Source organism: Hippopotamus amphibius, chromosome 3 (genome assembly GCF_030028045.1).
Source record: "Hippopotamus amphibius kiboko isolate mHipAmp2 chromosome 3, mHipAmp2.hap2, whole genome shotgun sequence".
Classification (NCBI taxonomy): Eukaryota; Metazoa; Chordata; class Mammalia; order Artiodactyla; family Hippopotamidae; genus Hippopotamus; species Hippopotamus amphibius.
Window position 1 is genome coordinate 133,374,317 of NC_080188.1, and position 21,875 is coordinate 133,396,191.

At 37.6% G+C, this 21,875-nt stretch overlaps 1 protein-coding gene across 7 annotated transcripts in view; it reads left to right on the plus strand.

The window, feature by feature from the left end:
* Positions 1 to 21,875, plus strand: part of ATF6 (activating transcription factor 6) — a 235,502-nt gene that overhangs the window by 72,444 nt on the left and 141,183 nt on the right. For all 7 annotated transcript variants that reach the window (XM_057727666.1, XM_057727667.1, XM_057727673.1 and 4 more), the window contains one exon: positions 18,837 to 18,968. In XM_057727666.1, the coding sequence (XP_057583649.1) occupies positions 18,837 to 18,968 (132 nt within the window). The remainder of the gene's footprint in view (positions 1 to 18,836; positions 18,969 to 21,875) is intronic.

Below are 21,875 nucleotides of genomic sequence, written 5' to 3' on the forward strand. Positions count from 1 at the left end.
TTAAATATATTAGGTCTTAAAAAAAATTAACAAGTGTTTCAAATTTCTCTTATTTGTTCTGGGTTGGATGCTGTCCCCTCTCAAGAACCAGAATCTTTACAGTTTGAGACATCAGACTTGGATGAGAAAGGGCAAATCATACGACTTAAGGGCCAGCTATTCTGAGGTTTTCTTATGAGACTGTGTTATAGGGAAAAGGTAACCACAGAGAATATGGTATTGAATTTGAGTGGCCTGGAACTGGTTAGAAATAAAATGTCTCTAATTCCAGTATTCTCCAAATTTGTCAGCTTTTCATTATTTTTATAGGAAGAATTCTAGCTTTTTATCCTGAGATGAGCCTGTTCCCAAATCTGGCTTCAATTTTTTTTCCCTATTCAGTTGTTGAGCACACCTTGCTGTATGATATTGCTATTGGCAGTAAGTTAAAAGTTACTGTATATCTTAAATGTCAGACTTCAAACCACCAGGTATACATGGTTTTGTTCGGCCAGATTTTTAAATGAAATCTAATTCAACTTTTTGGCTAAAAGTACTCTCCATATTTATCAAAGTGACACATAAACTGAAGGAATACAGTACATCTAAATACCAGATGTTGTTGAATCTGGGATTGCAGAGAGGTGGCAGAGCTAAGGGCAGTTCTTTTCCCAAATAGTCTAACTTATTCATGTTCTTCAAAAAGTTATCTGTGTAAAGTAATTGGTTCTCTTTTCTTCTAGACCCTGTAGATTTTGTCCTTTGTTTAAAAAAAATGGCTGAGAGTCTATCAATAGTGCAGAGCTGAGTTTTGAGGGCATGGAAAATTCTGTTGATGATTTTCTTTAGTTTTGGCTTTCATGTAAGTGATATATGTGGAGGCTTATCAGGAGTATTGCAGTGGCTTTATCATATATCACTTGGCCAGCTTTCCCCTCAGACTTGTGTTATAGTGAAGGGCAAGGCAATTGAAATCAGAAACATACATCCTTTGCTAACTTCCTTCTTTACTTTGAGTAAGTAAGTCACTATGTCACTTTCAAAGTTAAACGGAGATAATGTGGTAAGGACTGCTGCTTCTGTCTTGTGAGAGGGCATCATTGAGAAACTAGGGCAGATGAGAAAACTGTCAATGAGTTTAAGTTGGTTACTTTGATATTTTCTTTAGACTACAAATCTTAGTTTAACCTAAAACAAGGACTAGTGGGTGGTTTATCTAAAATAGCTTTCTCAAACACCATTTTCAGTACTGAGCTGTTCAAAACATAAATAATAGAGGAATACCCAGCTTTACTTTGTAATAAGTGAAGGTCTAGCTTAATATTAAGGTAGTATAAGATAATTTTGAAACTTCTGATGTTTCAAAATATATATGTAATTATTATATATCACTTCTAGGCAGTTTGCCTTTCATGTCTTATTTTCTCCACATTTGACCTGTTCTGTCATTTTAGTAAGCATTTGAAACATATTTTAAGGGCTGTTCTACAGATTGTTTTTAACCAAGTTATGGCTAGTGTAGCATGAACTGTGAGTTTGTGCTGTACATCTAGACTTAATGGTGTCTGTGTGTTGTGAACATAAACTGGCATTGATATATTATTTTTTAAATTAATTTATTAATTGGCTATGTTGTGTCTTCATTGCTGCATGCATGCTTTCTCTAGTTGTGGTGGGCTACTCTTCGTTGTGATGCGTGGGCTTCTTTTGTTGCAGAGCAGGCTCTAGGTGCGTGGGCTTCAGTAGTTGTGGCACGTGGGCTCAATAGGTGTGGCTCCTGGGCTCTAGAGCACGGGCTCAGTAGTTGTGGCACACGGGCTTAGTTGCTCCACGGCATGTGGGATCTTCCTGGACCAGGGCTCAAACCTGTGTCCCCTGCATTGGCGGGCAGATTCTTAATCACTGCACCACCAGGGAAGCCCCTGGCATTGATATATTATGTTCGCAGTCAATTTATCACAATCCATGAGCTCCGAGGAGCTAATATTGGGAATCACATATACTCCGTATGCCTTATGCGGCTTTCTATCTCAACCCTTTTACTGGAATTCTCAATAAAGCAGCATTACTTGCTTTCATTCCCCACCCCCCCTTCTTTGTATGATGTGAAGTTGAAAATGAAAGATGAGTGGAAATAAGACAGTTGGGAAAAAGAAGATGAATAAAAAAATGAAGACAGTTTCAGAATAATCTGGGTTGGCTGTATGTTGATACCACCTGTGCTTAGTTGGTAAAGGTAGCAGTTTCTTTGTGTTTTGTTGTGTTAAGTTTTTATTTTATTTATTTAATTTTTTTAAAGTTTCTGCAACTGTGCAGTTATTTTTATTTTTTTATTTATTTTTACTTATTGGCTCCATTGGGTCTTCGTTGCTGCATGCGGGCTTTCTGTAGTTGTGGCGAGTGGGGCCTAGTCTTCATTGCAGTGTGCGGGCTTCTTATTGCTGTGGCTTCTCTTGTTACAGAACATGGGCTCTAGGTGCACAGGCTTCAGTAGTTGCAGAGCATGGGCTCAATAATTGTGACTCCTGGGCTCTACAGCGCAGACTCAGTAGTTGCGGCACATGGGCTCAATATTTGTGGCTCCCGGGTTCTAGAGCACAGGCTCAGTAGTTGTGGTGCATGGGCTTAGTTGCTCTGTGGCATGTGGGATCTTCCCAGACCGGGGCTCAAACCCGCGTCCCCTGCATTGGCAGGCGGATTCTTAACCGCTGTGCCACCAGGGAAGCCCATGTTGTGTTAAGCTTTTATTTATCAAACATTTGCTCTGCACCAAGTACTAGTCTAAGCACTTTATATAAATTAATTCCTCCTTGAACTGTAAGGTAAGTGTTATTATCTCCATTTTACAGATGAGGAAACTGAAGTCACAGCTAACATTTGGCAGAGCTAGAATTCACAGTCTGCATTTGGAACCCTTGCGTTAATCATTAATAGAACCACAGCCATTCATGCAGAGAAAAAGTTGGTATTTAGAGATAGAGGAGTTAGGACTCTATCCAATAACTTTACCCATTTTCCTAAACCTTAAGATTGGATGTGAAAAGAAAAAATATTTATTTTATGGGTTGATGGGATTGATGGGAATATAACAGAAGAGGTTGCACTCAAATTTACAGATATCTTTTTGAATTTTAGAATTAGAGTATGCTTTTCTCAAGTGAGAGGATTGTTTGCACACAAACTTTTTGTATTAAACATTGACTCATTGGCTTCAGCAATTTAATAATTATAGTGTTAGTTACCTATTGCTATGTAGCAAACCACCCCAAAACTTAAAGGCTTAAAACAATGACAGTCATTTACTTTGCTGAAACATCTGTTATTTGGGAAGGGCTCAGTAGAGACAGCGCTTCTTTGCTGCATGGAGTGTCAGTGGGGTTGGCTTAGGGTGGAGGACCTGCTTTTGAGATGGCTCACTCATCATGGCCAGCAGGTTGGTGCTGGCCTCAGCTGGGACCTGAGCCAGGGCTACTGGCTAGGGGGTCTTGGTTTTTCTTCATTTGGGCATCTCCACAAACTGCTTGGCCTTCCTCAGAGTATGGTGGCTGGGTTCCAAGAATGAACATCGCCTATTAGAAGAGTGCTTGCTTTATAATTGTTCATTGAATGGATAAAAGAATCTCAGGTTGTTTTCTTGCTCTTGTTGGCTCACTTGGCAAACTGCCACTGTAAAGTACGTGTTTCTTCTCAGGGTCTGGTAATCCCTGGTTCTGAAAACTGCTATTTAGAGGATTTTTTTTTTTTTAAATCTTGACTATTGATCTGTTTCTTCATTCAGTCAAATCTCTGTTTTTGGTAAATTACCCCCAGTTACTACAAGTCTGCAAAAATCATCTGTGAACCATTCAATAAACAGAGAAAAATAGCTTTTTTAAGTTTTGGAGAACTCCCTTGAGAACTCCCTGTCTTTAGCCTCAGTTGCAATGAAAATTAACATAATTTCCTGTTCCTGGATCTGGAGATGGTATAATAATGAGTTCACTGCCTGCAATTCTTGAGTTGTGGGTTCGTTTCCCTAAAATAAAGATCTGGATTTTTTTCTCCTGGCATGAGGCAGAAAGGTACATAAAATCCATTTATTTGTTATTTAAAAAAAAAGGGGGGGGGGTAATGCCTCCTATGGGTTAGGCATCATCCTAGAACAAAACAGAGGTCTCTGTACATACAGAGACATACAGACAATAAACATAATAAGTAAAGTGATAGAACAAAGGGATAAAATATAGTAGGGTAAATGGTTTTACAAGTGTTGAGGGTGGTTGTTGGAATTGTAGTTTTAAATAGTGATCATTGTAGACATTTGAACCAAGGCTTAAAGGTGATGTTTAGCCATGTTGATATATGGAGGAAGAACATTCCAGGCAGGAACAACTAGTACAGAGGTACTAGGGTGAAAGTGTGCCTTGCATGTTCAAGGAGAAGCAAGGGGGTCAGTTTGGTTGGACTAAAGTGAGCAAGGGGGAGAGTAGTAGGCGATGACGCCAGAGAGGTAAGGTAAAGAGAGGGGTTAAATTTAGCGAGGCCTTGATCATTTTAAGGATTTGGGCTTTTACCATGATAGAAATGGAGAGCCATCTGAAGGTTTTGAGCAGAAGAGTGACACTGTAATCTGACCTAGATTTTAAAATAATCACTCCAGTTGCTATGTTGAGAACAGCCTAAACCTGGCAGGCAGGAAGACAAGCTGTGCCACTAACTGCTGTGTCATCTTTGGGACACACAGCACTTTCTGATTTATAAAGCATGTTCACATTTGTCATCTCATTGGAATCTTTGAAAAACCCTGTGAAATATTTATTTTTCCTGTTTTACATGTGAGGAATTGGAGGCATAGAGAAGTTAACCAACTTTCCCAGAGAGACTCAAGTGGGGAGTCTAAGAGCTACACACTGAACCCAGATCTCTTGACTCCAAATTTTGTGTTCTTCCCACTATTCCACACTAAAACCTGAGGATCTTCAGGCTCTTTCTAACTTAAAGTGATTTCAGTTTTTCATGTATAGTTCTCAGCGAGAGCAGTAGCAGCATATGGGTTTCTTTTGGGGATGGGAACCAGTAGGATTCTTACCTGTTGAGATGGCTTGAATTTAAAATTGACCGACTTGTACCGCAAGGAAACGGGCTTGCAAAGGGTAGAATAGATTTGGAGATGTGCCATTTTTTGTTCAGCTACTGGATATAAAATTAGGTATCTGAAATGATACCTTTTTTGTTGCTGTTTGAAAGTCTTTATTGAATTTGTTACAATATCGCTTCTGTTTTATGCTTTTGGGTTTTTGACCAGGAGGCATGTAGGACCTTAGCTCCCTGACCAGGGATCAAACCCACACCCCCTGCATTGGAAAGCGAAGTCTTAACTACTCGGCCGCCAGGGAAGTCCCTGAAATCATATCTTAAATGTTAACTTGGCTTCATAAATAATCTAAAACAGTTGTTGGCTTTTAGAATTTCATAAATGAAAAAATAAAGTAACAATTCTTATAATACTTTTTCCAGGATTTGGGGGAAATTGAAATTATTTGTTGTTTTATTAATCTGTGCTTTTCAGGCCCGTTGACCCACAGCATGAGCAGGGTTTATTGGTGTAATGATTATTCTGAGACTTAAAACTGTTGTGACTCTTGCAAGGTGGCATGTTTCTGGTCATAGAAACAATAGAGACCTCTATTTTTTTTTTTTAGTATTTATTAGTTTATTTAAAAATACTGAATAGAATATGATTTAAACCAATTATGAAAAGAGTGCTTAGAGTGCTTTATTAATGTCATGAACTATAAACAGTTAATCATTATATTAACTCTTATTGTGACTCTGAGTCATCTCCTGTGTTCTTGGAAATTTATTTTTCCCAAAATTAGCAAAAAGGGACATTGAGTAATGCAAAAACAGTCATGCCAAGAATCTAAAAGTTCATAACAATAATTTTCTCATACTCTTTTGTATATTTGGCCATTATAAGGGCACTCAAGTTCCTTTCTTAATATTTATGTTGTCAAAATTGTACTAAGACAATCTTGACTTCTGGCAGTAAAATAAAGCTTTATGTCTTTCATCTATTAATAAAAACAAGGGAAATGTAAATTCACAGCTGTTTAGATGATTAAAATTAGTTTCTATAGGTCATTTCATATGTTCAAGCATATATAGTTGTTTTGAGCTGAATTGGACAGTCAGCTTCTCTGAAATTTAGCTTAAGAGAAATTTCATTTTAAGACTTTAAAAAAAAGTTTACAAGGAATTGAGGCCAAGTGACAACAACAACCAAAAACAAATAAGTGAAAAACTTTAAAAGATTCTTTACAAAATTTCTTAATATATTGCCTTTTGAAAATACATTCTGGCCCAATGAGTACATAATAAAATTGAGACTCATAGACTGTTTAGATCCTCATTTTTGCCTTTCTCTGACCTCAGTTCCTTGTTTAAAATGCTCTGTTGACTGTATAATGGAAGTGTTTTGAAGATCATTTTTGTGGAGTCCATTGAATGAGATCTGAGTGAGCCCTCAGGCTAAGAAAAGGTAAAAGTTACTAAAGCAGCTATGGTTAAAGGTATATTGTCATTACACTGTGGTAACTATAACTTAGGTGGGCAGTGGGGAAAAGAGTGATCACTTATGAGCCAAACCAATCAACATTAAAACTGATTTCTAGCAAGTGTAGCTGCTAAGTGATTATAACACAGTCCAATTACAGGTGGAGAAAACTAAACTTATAGTTAATCTCAAGGCATTTGCTTGTAACAGTCACAAATTGTGAATTGAAATGCCAGTTTTCATAGTGGTAGTAAAATCATCAAAAGAACAATGATAAGTAGAGGACATCTTTAAGAACTTCCAAGTACTAATGATTGTGAACTAATTTACTCTGTAAATCATCCATAAATCACATAACTCCTTTTTTATTGTGTCCTTCCACATCCCTCTTGCCTAACTCCCCCATCCTTTCCCCCAAACTGTCCACTTCTGTTGGATTTATTGTGAAAAGTATGTAACTTTTAGGGAATTGAGGTAGGAAAGATGGTGTGAGAAACAAGATGAGTTTAAAATAGTGGTTCTCAAACATTGGCGTGTGTCACCTGGACAGCTAGTTAAAACATAGATTGTTAGGTACCACTCCCAGAGTTTTTGGGTGAATAGGTCTGGAATGGGGCCTGAGAGTTCGCATTTCTAACCAGATATCAGGTGATGCTAATGCTGCTGGTCCAGGTACCACACTTTGAGGATCACTGTGCTAGAGGAAGGTGCATTCTGATCCAGTAGGATTCAAGAAAGAAAAGTGTAGACACTACTCCTAGAAGCCATAGCAGCCACTTTGACCTGGCAACAGCTTTAACATCCCTAGCCAGGAAATAGGAAAGCAGAAGAACCATTCTAGTAATCGACCGTTTTTCTGGCAGTGGTAATAACTGAGTGATCTAGATGAATAGGAGACAAATGTAATACCAGTTTTTAAAAGGAAGAAGGTAGATTTTCCCCATTAGACTGGGGAATTTAATATTATTCATAGGGAAGATTTTGATACAGAATGGGATATGATAACTGGGAGCCAAAATTAAAACAAGAATAAAACTTCCAGTTTTGTTTTTTTTATTGAATAAATTGCTAGACTTACTGATGCTGTAGCAGGCAGGCCACCCATAAATAATCTAGCCGTGTATCATGGGTGGTCTCCTCTCTTTCCCTTCTCTCTCTGAGGTGCTTCCCTTCCCACTGTGCTTGCACATGCACATGTCCACCTGCATCCCCTCTCCTGCATTACTTGCAATTTCCCACGCAAAACACACCCTCTTATGACTGTGTCCTTTTTCATATACTAGCTTATCTGCATGAAATGCCTTCTCTCACTCCCATCCTCCTTTTCCACCTGTTTAATTACTGCTTGTCATTTAAGATAACTTCTTGATCCTCTTGGTAAAAATCAAATGCCCTAGCTATATGCTTCTATAACATTTGGCATTAACCCCTATTATGCTGCTAATCCCTCTGTTATCTTTTATCTGTATCACCCACCCACCCCACCCCACCCCCAGTACACACACACATACACACTGTATTTGATTTTTATCTTTGAGTCTTTAACATCAAATATGATTCCTGGAACATGGTAGGTATCTAGTACATGTTGAATAAATGAGTGAATCAATCAGTCATTCTGGGAAATGTTGTCAAAATAATGCAGTGATGATGTTCTAATCCTGGACCCAAATCCTGGCTGGTAGATTACTCAGAGCGTGTACCTTTCTGACACCAATTCTGGTGTATGTTTTTGCACACCACCAAACAGTTCTCCCTAAGGGTTCTGATCACCCAGTTCCAATGTGTGGGGAGGTTTTTCCCATGCCACCAAGCGACTCTCAGACACCAGCTGGGTGTCCTACAGTTCAACCTAATTCTGACACAGACAGTGTGGAGTTAGTGTCAGATCCCACAGGTTAATGGCTCAGTCCTACAAGTGTTACCTCCCCCCACCACCCACCCCAAGGCATCAACCGCAAATCCAAGTTGTCATCTGTGCTTCTGGCTAACAGGCTATAAATCAGGTTCCCACGACCTCCTCCCCAAATTAAGTTAATTTGCTAGAGTGGCTCACAGAAGTCACAGAAGCATTTTACTTACTAGAGTACCAGTTTATTATAAAAAGATATAACTCAGGAACAGCAAATGGAAATGCTGCATAGGGCAAGGTATCAGGGAATGGACAGGGAGCTTTCATGCCTTCTTCAAGCTCACCACTGTCTCTGAATCTTCACCAACCAAGATGCTTCCTGAATCCCTTCCTTTTGGGTTTTTATGGAGGCTTCATGAGAGAGACATGATTGATTGTCATTGGCCATTGCTGATTGAACCCAATCTCTAGTCCCTTTCCCCTCCCTGGAGACAGGGGTGGGGGGATGGAACTGAAATTCCAACTTTGTTCTTATGGTTGATTCCTCTGGGGACTAGCCCCCATCCTTAGGTAACCTGAGGGACTTCCAGCATCACCTTATTAACATAGCAAAAGGCACCTTTATGGCTCTCATTACTTGGGAAATCCCAAGGGTTTTAGGAGCTCTGTGCCAGGAAAATGTTACAACCAAATACATATTTCTTTTCATGCATCACCATAACACAGCATGACCGTGGGCAAACTGTTCAAATGCTTTGAGCTTCAACTTTCTTTGAGCTTTCGTTCCTTAGTACATAGTAGGTGCTCAAAAAATAGTAGCTGCTGTTATACTATATTTGCATCTTAGAAGAAGGTTTAACAATCCTGTAATATCTCTGTGGTCAAGATGGGGAATTTTGGATTAGGCGATATTACAATTAATTCATAAGTGGTTTAACTTATATTTTTACAGACCTGTAAGGTGTTCCCTAGGAACATGCTCCAGGGCTCAATTTCTTCGCTCTGTTCTTTTTGATATCTTAATGACAGCAGAGTAGAGGATGTTGATGGCATTTTGTTCCTTGCTTAGAAGGAGAATTTCTTTTGCTAATTAGGATTCTAAAGGTTCTTGAGTAATATATATTTTTAAATTTTATTTATTTATTTATTATTTTTTGGGGGGGTACACCAAGTTCAATCATCTGCTTTTATATACATATCCCCGTATTCCCTCCCTTCCTTGACTCCCCCCCACCCTCCCTCGAGTACCCCCCATCCTCCCCATCCCAGTCCTCTAAGGCATCTTCCATCCTCGAGTTGAACTCCCTTTGTTATACAACAACTTCCCACTGGCTATCTATTTTACAGTTGGTAGTATATATATGTCTGTGCTACTCTCTCGTTTCGTCTCATCTTCCCCTTCACCCCCTGCCCCCTCCCAAACCTCAAGTTCTCCAGTCCATTCTCTGCATCTGCATCCTTGTTCTTGTCACTGAGTTCATCAGTACCATTTTTAGATTCCATATATGTGAGTTAGCATACAATATTTGTCTTTCTCTTTCTGACTTACTTCACTCTGTATAACAGACTCTAGGTCTACCCACCTCATGACATATAGCTCCACCTCATCCCTTTTTATAGCTGAGTAATATTCCATTGTATATATATGCCACATCTTCTGTATCCATTCGTTTGTTGATGGGCATTTCGGTTGCTTCCATGTCCTGGCTATTGTAAATAGTACTGCAATAAACATTATGGTACATGTTTCTTTTGGATTATGGTTTTCTTTGGGTATATGCCTAGTAGTGGGATTAATGGATCATATGGTAGTTCTATTTGTAGTTTTTGAAGGAACCTCCAAATTGTTTTCCATAGTGGCTGTACCAACTTACATTCCCACCAACAGTGCAGGAGAGTTCCGTTGTCTCCACACCCTCTCCAACATTTGTTGTTTCCAGATTTTGTGATGATGGCCATTCTGATTGGTGTAGGTGATACCTCATTGTGGCTTTGACTTGCATTTCTCTGATGATTAGTGATGTTGAGCATCTTTTCGTGTGTATGTTGGCCTTCTGTATGTCTTCTTTGGAGAAATGTCTATTTAGGTCTTCTGCCCATTTTTGGATTGGGTTATTTGCTTTTTTGGTATTAAGCTGCATGAGCTGCTTGTATATTTTGGAGGTTAATCCTTTGTCCATTGTTTCGTAGGCAACTATTTTTTCCCATTCTGAGGGTTGCCTTCTTGTCTTGTTTATGGTTTCTTTCGCTGTGCAAAAGCTTTTAAGTTTCATGAGGTCCCATTTGTTTATTCTTGATTTTATTTCCATGATTCTGGGAGGTGGGTCCAAAAGGATCTTGCTTTGATGGATGTCATAGAGTGTTCTGCCTATGTTTTCCTCTAGAAGTTTTATAGTGTCTGGCCTTCCATGTAGGTCTTTAATCCATTTGGAGTTTATTTTTGTGTATGGTGTTAGGAAGTGTTCTAATTTCATTCTTTTACATGTTGCTGTCCAATTTTCCCAGCACCACTTATTGAAGAGGCTGTCTTTTTTCCATTGTATGTTCGTGCCTCCTTTGTCAAAGATAAGGTACCCATATGTGTTTGGGCTTACTTCTGAGTTCTCTATTCTATTCCATTGATCTTCCTTTCTATTTTTGTGCCAGTACCATACTGTCTTGATCACTATGGCCTTGTAGTATAGTTTGAAGTCAGGAAGCCTGATTCCACCAATTCCATTTTTCCTTCTCAAGATTGCTTTGGCTATTCGGGGTCTTTTGCGTTTCCATACAAATCGTAAGATTTCTTGCTCTAGTTCTGTGAAAAATGCCATTGGTAATTTGATCGGGATTGCATTGAATCTGTATATTGCTTTGGGTAGTACAGTCATTTTCACTATGTTGATTCTTCCAATCCAGGTATGTCCCTCCATCTGTTTGTGTCATCTTTGATTTCTTTCAGCGATGTCTTAAAGTTTTCTGCATACAGATCTTTTGCCTCCGTAGGCAGGTTTATTCCTAGGTATTTTATTCTTTTGGTTGCAATGGTGAATGGGAGAGTTTCCTTAATTTCTCTTTCTGCTCTTCCGTTGTTAGTGTATAGGAATGCAAGAGATTTCTGTGCATTAATTTTGTATCCTGCTACTTTACCAAACTCATCAATTAGTGCTAGCAGTTTTCTGGTAGAGTCTTTAGGGTTTTCTATATATAATATCATGTCATCTGCAAAGAGTGACAATTTTAATTCTTCTTTTCCAATTTGGATTCCTTTTATTTCTTTTTCTTCTCTGATTGCTGTGGCTAAAACTTCCAAAACTATGTTGAATAATAATGGTGAGAGTGGACACCCTTGTCTTGTTCCTGTTCTTAGAGGGAATTCTTCCAGTTTTTCCCCATTGAGAACGATGTTGGCTTTTGGTTTCTCATATATGGCTTTTATTATGTAGAGGTAATTTCCTTCTATGCCCATTTTCTGGAGAGCTTTTATCATAAATGGATGTTGAATTTTGTCAAAAGCTTTTTCTGCATCTATTGAGATGATCATATGTTTTTTATCCTTCAATTTGTTGATATGATGTATCACATTGATTGATTTGCGTATATTGAAGAATCCTTGCATCCCAGGGATAAACCCCACTTGATCATGGTGTATGATTTTTTTAATGTGCTGTTGGATTCTGTTAGCTAGTATTTTGTTGAGGATTTTTGCATCTATACTCATCAGTGATATTGGTCTGTAATTTTCTTTTTTTGTGACATCTTTGCCTGGTTTTGGTATCAGGGTGATGGTGGCCTCATAGAATGAGTTTGGGAGTGTTCCTCCTTCTGCAATATTTTGGAAGAGTTTGAGAAGGATAGGTGTTAGCTCTTCTCAAAATGTTTGATAGAATTTGCCCGTGAATCCATCTGGTCCTGGGCTTTTGTGTGTTGGGAGATTTTTAATCACTGCCTCCATTTCCGTACTTGTGATTGGTCTGTTCATGGTTTCTATTTCTTCCTGGTTCAGTCTTGGAAGATTGTATTTTTCTAAGAATGTATCCATTTCTTCCAGGTTATCCAATTGATTGGCATATAGTTGCTTGTAGTAGTCTCTCATGATCTTTTGTATTTCTGAGGTGTCCGTTGTTACTTCTCCTTTTTCATTTCTAATTCTGTTGATTTGCATCTTCTCCCTTTTTTTCTTGATGAGTCTGGCTAATGGTTTATCAATTTTATTAATCTTCTCAAAGAACCCGCTTTTAGTTTTATTTATTTTTGCTATGGTTTCCTTCCTTTCTTTTTCATTTATTTCTGCTCTGATCTTTATGATTTCTTTCCTTCTGCTCACTTTGGGGTTTCTTTGTTCTTCTTTTTCTAATTGTTTGAGGTGTAAGGTTAGGTTGTTTATTCGATAATTTTCTTGTTTCTTAAGGTAGGACTGTATTGCTATAAACTTCCCTCTTAGAACTGCTTTTGCTGCATCCCATAGGTTTTGGGTTGTTGTGTTTTCGTTGTCATTTGTTTCTAGATATTTTTTGATTTCCTCTTTGATTTCTTTAGTGATTTCTTGGTTGTTTAAGAGTGAATTGTTTAGCCTCCATGTGTTTGTATTTGTTGCAGTTTTTTTCCTGTAATTGATATCTAGTCTCATGGCATTGTGGTCTGAGAAGATGCTTGATATGATTTCAATTTTCTTGAATTTGCCGAGGTTTGATTTGTGACCCAAGATGTGATCTATCCTGGAAAATGTTCCATGTGCACTTGAGAAGAAAGTGTATTCTGTTGTTTTTGGATGGAATGTCCTATAAATATCCATTAAGTCGAGATGGTCTAATGTGTCATTTAAAGCTTGTGTGTCTTTATTTATTTTCTGTTTGGATGATCTGTCCATTGATGTAAGTGGGGTGTTCAAGTCTCCCACTATTATTGTGTTCCTGTCGATGTCCCCTTTTATAGCTGTTAGCATTTGCCTTATGTATTGAGGTGCTCCGATGTTGGCAGCATAGATGTTTACCATTGTGATATGTTCTTCTTGAATGGATCCCTTGATCATTATGTAGTGTCCTTCCTTGTCTCTTTTAATAGTCTTTACTTTAACGTCTAATTTGTCTGATATGAGTATTGCTACTCCAGCTTTCTTTTGACTTCCATTTGCATGAAATATCTTTTTCCATCCCTTTACTTTCAGTCTACATGTATCCCTTGGTCTGAAGTGGGTTTCTTGTAGGCAGCATATAGAAGGGTCTTGTTTTTGTATCCATTCAGCCAGTCTGTGTCTTTTGGTGGGAGCATTTAATACATTTACATTTAAAGTGATTATTGACATGTGTGTCCCAAGTACAATTTTCTTAATTGTTTTGGGTTTGTATTTGTAGGTCTTTTCCTTTTCTTGTGTGTCCTACTTAGAGAAGCTCCTTTAGCACTTGTTGTAAGGCTGGTTTGGTGGTGCTGAATTCTCTTAACTTTTGCTTGTCTCTAAAGCTTTTGATTTCTCCATTGAATCTGAATGAGATTCTTGCTGGGTAGAGTATTCTTGGCTGTAGGTTTCTCTCTTTCAGGACTTTCAGTATATCCTGCCTTTCCCTTCTGGCCTGCAGAGCTTCTGTAGAAAGGTCAGCTGTTATCCTTATGGGTTTTCCCTTATATGTTATTTGTTGCTTTTCTCTTGCTGCTTTTACTATTTTTTCTTTGTGTTTAATTGTCGTTAGTTTGATTAACATGTGCCTTGGTGTATTTCTCCTTGGGTTTATTTTGTATGGGACTCTCTGTGCTTCTTGGACTTAGTTAATTATTTCCTTTCCCATGTTGGGGACGTTTTCCACTATAACCTCTTCAAATATTTTCTCAGACCCTTTCTTTTTTTCTTCTTCTTCTGGGATGCCTTTAATTCGAATGTTGGTTCATTTAATGTTATCACTGAGGTCTCTGAGACTGTCTTCTATTCTTTTTATTCTTTTTTCTCTTTCCTGCTCTGTGGCATTTATTTCCCCCATTCTGTCTTCCAACTCACTTATTCATTCTTCTGCCTCAGTCATTCTTCTGGTTATAGCATCTAGAGTATTTTTAATTTCAGTTATTTTGTTATCCATTGCTGTTTGTTTTTCTGAGTTCTTATGAACTATTTCTTGTATGAACTGTTTCTTGTACTGTCTCTATTTTGTTATCGAGATTTTGTATCATTTTTACTATCATTACTCTGAATTCTTTTTCAGGCATTTTTCCTATTTCCTCCTCATTTATTTGGTCTTGTGGGTTTTTTTCCTGCTCCTTTGCCTGCATGGTGTTTCTTTGTTTCCTCATGGTAGTCCAAACTTTTGGGGTTGCTTGTCCTGGCAATAGAGGTGTTTATAGAAGACTGTCCAAGCCTCAGACTAATGTCCAAGTGTTGGGTTAAACAAATATTAAGTCTAGGAAACACATACATGTATAAGACACACAATTACTGAATCCATTAGGACATAAGGCTCTGGAAAGACCTGACAGAACCCCAGTATGCCATCAGATATTCAAAGAGAAACCCAACAGAAATTGACCACTGAAACAGAACAAATCAGAGACAAAAGTGAAAGGAAACTAACAAACAAATAACACCTTACACATAGAAACACTAATCCAGGGAGATTTTGTAAGCTAGAATCAAATATAGAAAAGAGCTAGAGTACCACCAGACAGAATGGAGATTCTCAGAATGAAATTAGACAATTATACTAAGAGCTAAGATAAAGACAAAAACCTAATATTAAATACCAAGGCGGTGCGTCATCTGGAGAATAGAGCAAGGAGTCTGAGCAGATCGATAGTTGCTTATAAGTATGTTAAGATAAAATAAACTAAAAATGGATGGAAGAAAGGGGAACAGAAGAGCATAGTGTGATTGGAAATATGCAAATAAAAAGAAAGGAATAGAAATGTATAAAAGATAGGGATGAAAGTATGAGAGATATATTGTCCATACTACCAAAAGCTTAGCTAGAAATAGAAGTATGTAAAAAGGCAAAAAAATAAAAAAAGAATAAAAAATATCATTAAAAAATTATGTTATAAAACTTGTAGATCCCTTAGGACTAAGATCATAATTAATAAAGGAAAAAAAAAATCCAGAACTGATCCCAGAATGGACCAGTTGAATAGGATTGATACTAATATTTATGTTTCCTTAGTGTCTCAGCTGTAAGTGTCCTTCTAGTCACCTTGGGTTTTTTTGCATTATTCTGTGACCAGCAGAGCTTCCTTTATTGTTCGTCTGTAAGCGTCCGGTGTGTGGGGAGGGAGATGCTCCTTTCCCTGGGAGTGAGTGAGCAGTGGTGCACTGTTGTTTCAGTCGGGCTTGGAGGTGCCTGTTGCAGAGGGACGCTGGTGGCTCAGGTGTAAACAGAAAGTCTCAGAGTTGAGCCTCTCTCGGGTTTTTTTTTTTTTTCCTTCTCAGCAGCCTCCATGCTGCAGGCGTTTCAAGGGGTTTTAATCTAGCCCCGCCCAAGTGTCCTTGTTATCCCTGAGCGCCTTAGGTGGCCCACATGTCGTCTCTCCACTGCCTGTTGCAGAGGCACTGAGAGAGAGAGAGGCTATGCCCGCGGCTCCTCCCCCCCCTCCCGTGAGCCTGCAGCCTCCAGCCACCATCATGGTTGGGCAGCTCTCAGGGGCAGGCACTCCCTCTTGTCCTCTCGGTCTGTCACCTTACTGGCAACAATGTTTCTCACCCTGAACCAGCTCTCCGGTTCCCACGCTCCCGCTCCCGGACCCTCTGTTCAGCTGTGAATCGACGTCTCGGTCTGGGAACGCTGAGCTGCGGTGCAGACCCTCCGTGTGTTTCTCACTCCCTCCCGTCTGCCACAGCTCCACCACTTCACCCTCTTTGAGCCGTCGTAGATGCCTCCCTACCAGTTACATCGGGATCCTTGCAGTCCTTTCTGGTGTCCGAGGCCGTCTGCTGGTGTTCAGCTGTTTCTCTGTGGGAATTATTGTGTCCTTCGGTGCATTCCCAATGCATCTGTGGAGAGGGATGTATTCCACGTCCCTCTACTTCACCGCCATCTTTTTCTCCCTGCACACCAAGGCTTATAATGCAGGACACAATGTTTATTGTTCTGGTACAGGCCCAGTGGATTCACATCCAAAGACTGAGCCCCGAACCAAAGGAGAGCTTCTCCTCTTATCGAGTAATATTTTAAAAGGAATTGATGTAAATTATTCAGATGGATCAAAAAGCTCAATTATATAAATTCAGAATTGGAAGTGGGAGAGGAAGGGATGGTAATAATCCAAAACCAGTTTGTGAGACGAGTTGGAATTTTAATTAAATCAGCCTCAATATAGAGTATGATGTAACTACCAAAAAAGCCTACATGATATTAGGCTGCATTGATGGAAGGATAATATTTAGAACATGGGAAGGAATTACCCTGATCCATCCTGTAATGGTCTTACTGCCTGAGAAGTGTTGTGGCCAGTTCTGGACATTATCTCTGAGAAACATTTTGAGAGGGGAGTGACCAAATATGCTGAAGGGACCTAAGACTATACTATAAAGAGGAACATATGGAAGAAACTAAAGCCTTGAAAAAGAAGGCCTAGAGTGAGGGGTGGGGGATGTTATGTGTCTTTGGACATTGGAAGAAGGCTTGCTTAGACTTGTTGTAAATAGCCACAGAGTCCAGAACTAGTACCAAGACAAGTGGTACTAGTTAAAACATTTCTAGTAAAAAAAAAAAAAGAAAGAAAAGCGGGCCCTATTGAAGTGAATCCCAGAGAGGGACACTCGGAATTTGCTCCCCTCCCAAACCCTGTTCCTTTCCAGGAGCTTTAGCTCAACACTGTCCAATAGAAATAAGATGTGGGTGGGCCGCATACGCAGTTCTTAAGTAATTAGGGTGATAGAGCTTTTCCTAGTCATAGGTGGGATTGAGGGAGTATTTCCACCAAACAGGAATGTTATTATATGGATATTTCACACATACAATGGAGGGATGGGCCGGTGGGAGAATTAATTGAGATTCTGTAAGCTGGGGGCAAAATTCTTACCTTTGATTTTGTTTAGGTGTACTTTCCTAAGTAGAATTTTTGGCATTACACTTGAAAGGATTAAAAAGTAAATACTTTTAAAAAATGTTGTTTCAAAAAGAAAAAAATACATTCTACAATTATTGTCACACTCTTCATTTGGCTTCCCTACAAAATTGTTTTTGTTTACTGCTTATCTCATATTTTCTAAAATACTCACTGGGCTGAGTTTTCCTTAGTTGGATATTCCACTAGGCCTTTATCTCGTTTGTAGCAGAGTTTATACTGTTTGTGACCACTCAGGTAAACATTCTGTCTGAAAGATACAGTTATAACAAAATGTAGCCTCAGTTGTAGCATAATTAAATTTTACACAATGACTATAATTTGGTGGTACACCTTTGAAGAGTTTGTGGTATGCAAAGTGCCATAGCATGCTATATGACAACCACTGAATGGTAATGATTCTGGGGGTAAAGAATTTAGGAGAATAGGAAATATAATAAGATATCAGAAAAGATTCTAGAGAGGTGTACCTGCTTTAGGCTTCTACCTAACATCCCTTTCCCCAAGTTTGGAGGCAAATTACTAAACCCCAGAGAACTCCTTTTCTCTTAGAATCACAAGGCCCTTAACTGAGACCCTCTCATCAGCCTTATTTTTGCTCCTCCACTTCATCCCTCTAAATAGAATCTGGTATCCCTTCTTTTGTGCTTCCCAAGGGAAATTCCCTTTGTGTTGAATTTCAAGAAGGTATGACTAGTGTAAGTTATATGTGTAGCATAGTAAAATTAGACACACACACACAAGGTATCTTATTGATGAGCCAAATTTCTAAGCCCTTGATTAATGAGTTAAAAGTGTTAAAAAAAAAAAAAACTATTGCAATGTATATATATACATACTATATATATATATTTGCCCCAAATACATAAAGAAGGAATTAGGGAGAGTGGGGATAAAGAAGTAAATAGGAAACTTTTATAGGCATTTAAAAAATTTCTGTTAGCTTTATTTGATAGCCTGCCTTGTGGGATTGTGAAAATCTAATGAATTTGGCTATTGATAAAGAGAATAATTCCCATTTCATTTGAAGTATTTCCTCATTGAAAACATCAGTTTGCAGCATCTAGGAAGACTTCTTATTCCAGTTACTGAGTTTAGAATTTGTTTATATGTATATTGTATATGTTTCTACTTTATATATATATATATATACACACACATAATTATAGTTTTTAAAGCATATAGAATATTGACTGTTTAAAGATGTTATAAATAAGGTACTTCTTTCTTATAAAAATTATTTTCAAAATTATTTTTCATATATGTACAGGATGCCAAGCTAGGGATTTGACCATATCAGTAAGCTGTTTTGACTTGCTTTTATGCCTAGTATTCTTGCTGTGTGTATAGACCTACAAAAGGAATTCTGACTTGCTTCGGAGCTACATGTAGTATGCATATGTATGACATTTTTATTTCAGTTTTTTCTTAACATTTTAAAATTTTCAGCATGTTGGAACAAGATTCCAGGAGAATGAATCCTAGTGTGAACCCTACAAATCAAAGGAGGCATCTTCTAGGATTTTCTGCTAAAGAGGAGCAAGACGCATCAGATGGTATCATCCAGAAAAACAGCTACAGGTTAGATTTACATCTAAATTGTTTACACAATTTTAACTAGTAGAGCAAACAAGTTACAAGGACGTTCATAAATTTTACTGTTAAGTGCAGTTCTAAGAATAAATTTACTTCCTAAAAGCTGTCCTAGTTTTAGAATTCTTGTGGAGATAAGACATTAAAATCTCAGTTTGTGTGCACTAATATATATATTGAAACATAAGAAATACATATATTGTATATAATGTCCTTAATATAGTTATTTTATCTATTGTATGTTTATATATACAATGTTTTTAAGATTTGTTACTGTATCATCTATGATGTATATGATTTGATGCAATAATATAGTTGAACCTATTTGCAGATAAAATCAGTTATACTTCCTTATTGTGATTTTTGCTGAATCTTTTCCCTCGTTACAATTTAATTTTGTCTTGGTAAATTTCCGTATAGCTTGTCAATGGTAAAAGACTTTATGAAAATACAATTTCTATATTATGTCAACTAGAAGAAGGTTATAGTGGACTTTTTCAGACCTGTATACCTTTGATAAACATTTCCCTGTGTTATTTGTAATTTTAATTAGAGCCAGTGGAGCTAGGTCCTTGACTAACAAAGCAAAGGGAGGTCACAGTGTGGCAACTGTGGCACAGAATAATGCTTGGAAATCACTAAAGATTTGTTTACTCTTAACTCTCTAAGGTTTTACAGGCCAAAGGCCACAGGGGAATCGTTCTTCTGATTTTTATTGTTACACCCATACCATTTAATGAGATTTTACCATAGTCCTTCAGGCTTGTCTTCATTTAGCCTTTCTGGAAAAAATGCTGGTATTCTTTTTTTTTTTGGGAATCTGCAGTGTGCAACTTACTATGCTAAATGTGGCAGAGGATCCAAAGAATTCTGTGGTAGTAATTGTATGGTAACCCAGAATGTGATAGATACCATGATGTTGGAAAACCTAACGTTTCCTGCCTTTTTTTTTACACGCCCAAATTAGCCGTACTTCTGAAATACTGGCCTTAGTGATCATATAAGAGTGTCCATGAAAATTGCTAGAGTTTAATAGTATTTTTAATTTTACTAAATATTTTTTCCATGTTTGCCCTTCATGTTCTGTAATTTTGAGTTCTGATGTTATCTACATGAGATCCAGCAAAAGTTAAATTTTTTTTCTTTTTTTTTTTTAAAGTTACATTTTTAATAGGCAGTCTTTGGATTTATGAGAATTGTGAGTATGCCACTTAGGTTATATAGCTTGTTGCTGAAACTAGAACCAGATTAGACACCTGAAATTACTGTTTAGATAAGCTTTACAAGAATATTACTTATTTTGCACTAATTAACAATAAATAGAAGCCTTCACTTATTTGTCCACATTAGAGTAAGAAAATATGGTGGTTCCTGGAAAGCACAGTATTCCGATTGTACTAGTCCAAGCTAGAGTTGAATGACTGTAATTTATCAGCTTTCAAAGTGGTGAGTGAAATGCAGTCCATCTCTCTGTCCCTGACCTCATAGTCACCATTGCCTGTGCATAATCTGGATTACTGGCCTTAGTAAAAAATGGAAGTGATTATCGATTCTTGGTTATGTCTTGGTTCAAGTCTCTTGAAATATCTAAAGTTATTATTGATCCACTTGGGAGATTTAGGTGTTGATCTGTTAATTTGATGTTCTTTCTTTTATTATTATAAATATGGAATAACAGATACCAAAAAATGTTTGTGAAACATTTGAAAGCATCAAGTATGAATTTGTTTTAAACTGAATTTTAGGTGGTTTATTTATACTCAGCCATTATATTTGTTTTTTTTTTTTTAATGCAGCTTATTTTATGTCATGTTTCATTTTTTAGGAGAGTTAGGAGAACTGGTTCAAATGAAAAAGGGTAGATTCTAATCTCATAATTTATAAAATTGCATTTGCCTGTCATTTAATAATTAATTGCATATGTTTTTTCAGTCTTAGAAATGTGTAGTATATAAAAAGGTGAGCATATAATTTGTCAATCAAACTGAGATACTTTTAAGAATGAAAGGTAGTGCTAGTAATTATTATGTCAGGACGTCAGACACAAATCAGGACTGTCTTGGATAAAGGGAAAAGGATAGTCACCCTACATGTAAGGCATCAGCCAGAACCTGTATTTATTCCAGGAATTCTCATTAACTCTAGCTCCTTAGTACTGTCCTTTAGTGATTTAGTTTTTGAAATTTTTTCTGTTGGTCTGCAATGGTTTGCAGGCAGCCTACAACTGTGACCATCTCAGGAGAGTTCTGACAATCTGATTGTCTCCAGCTTGCATGTTGGCTTAGGTTCTCCCTTTCTTTCCCCTTCAACTCCACCCAGTCCGTTTCCTGATACAGTATTTCTATCAGATTTTTTTTTTTCCTTTTCCAAAGAATATTTTTGGCTGATAGAACAAAGCCATTCAGCACAGATGTGCAGATATCATTACTAGAGTTTATCACATGGAAATAAAATTATAAATCAGAATTACATTTTCAAAAGTAGTTTTAGACTTTTCTGATGAACTTCAGCATTTGTATTTTTGTAAGTATGCAGACTTGATTTTTTAAAATAACACATACATGACAGACCTTTATTTTTGGCAGTTTTTTTTTTTTAAGTGTGGCAAACAGTTGTAAAATGCTTATAAAATGATTCTTATAAACATTCAGAATTTACCAAGTGCAAGGCAGAGTTTTTTTCTTTTCCCTCAACAGTTAATTTAGGCTGATTTCCTTTTGTGGGTGCAGTCATGACCTGTGTACCACCATCTCTGTTTTACTTCAAATAACTTAACCCTAAAAGGCAAAAGAAAGGACATCAAGAATGTTTCTGGTGCAACCTGCAGGGAAGAATGATCTATATACCGTCAGCTGTTACATTTCGCCTTTGTATGTGGCATACATAGAAGTCTCT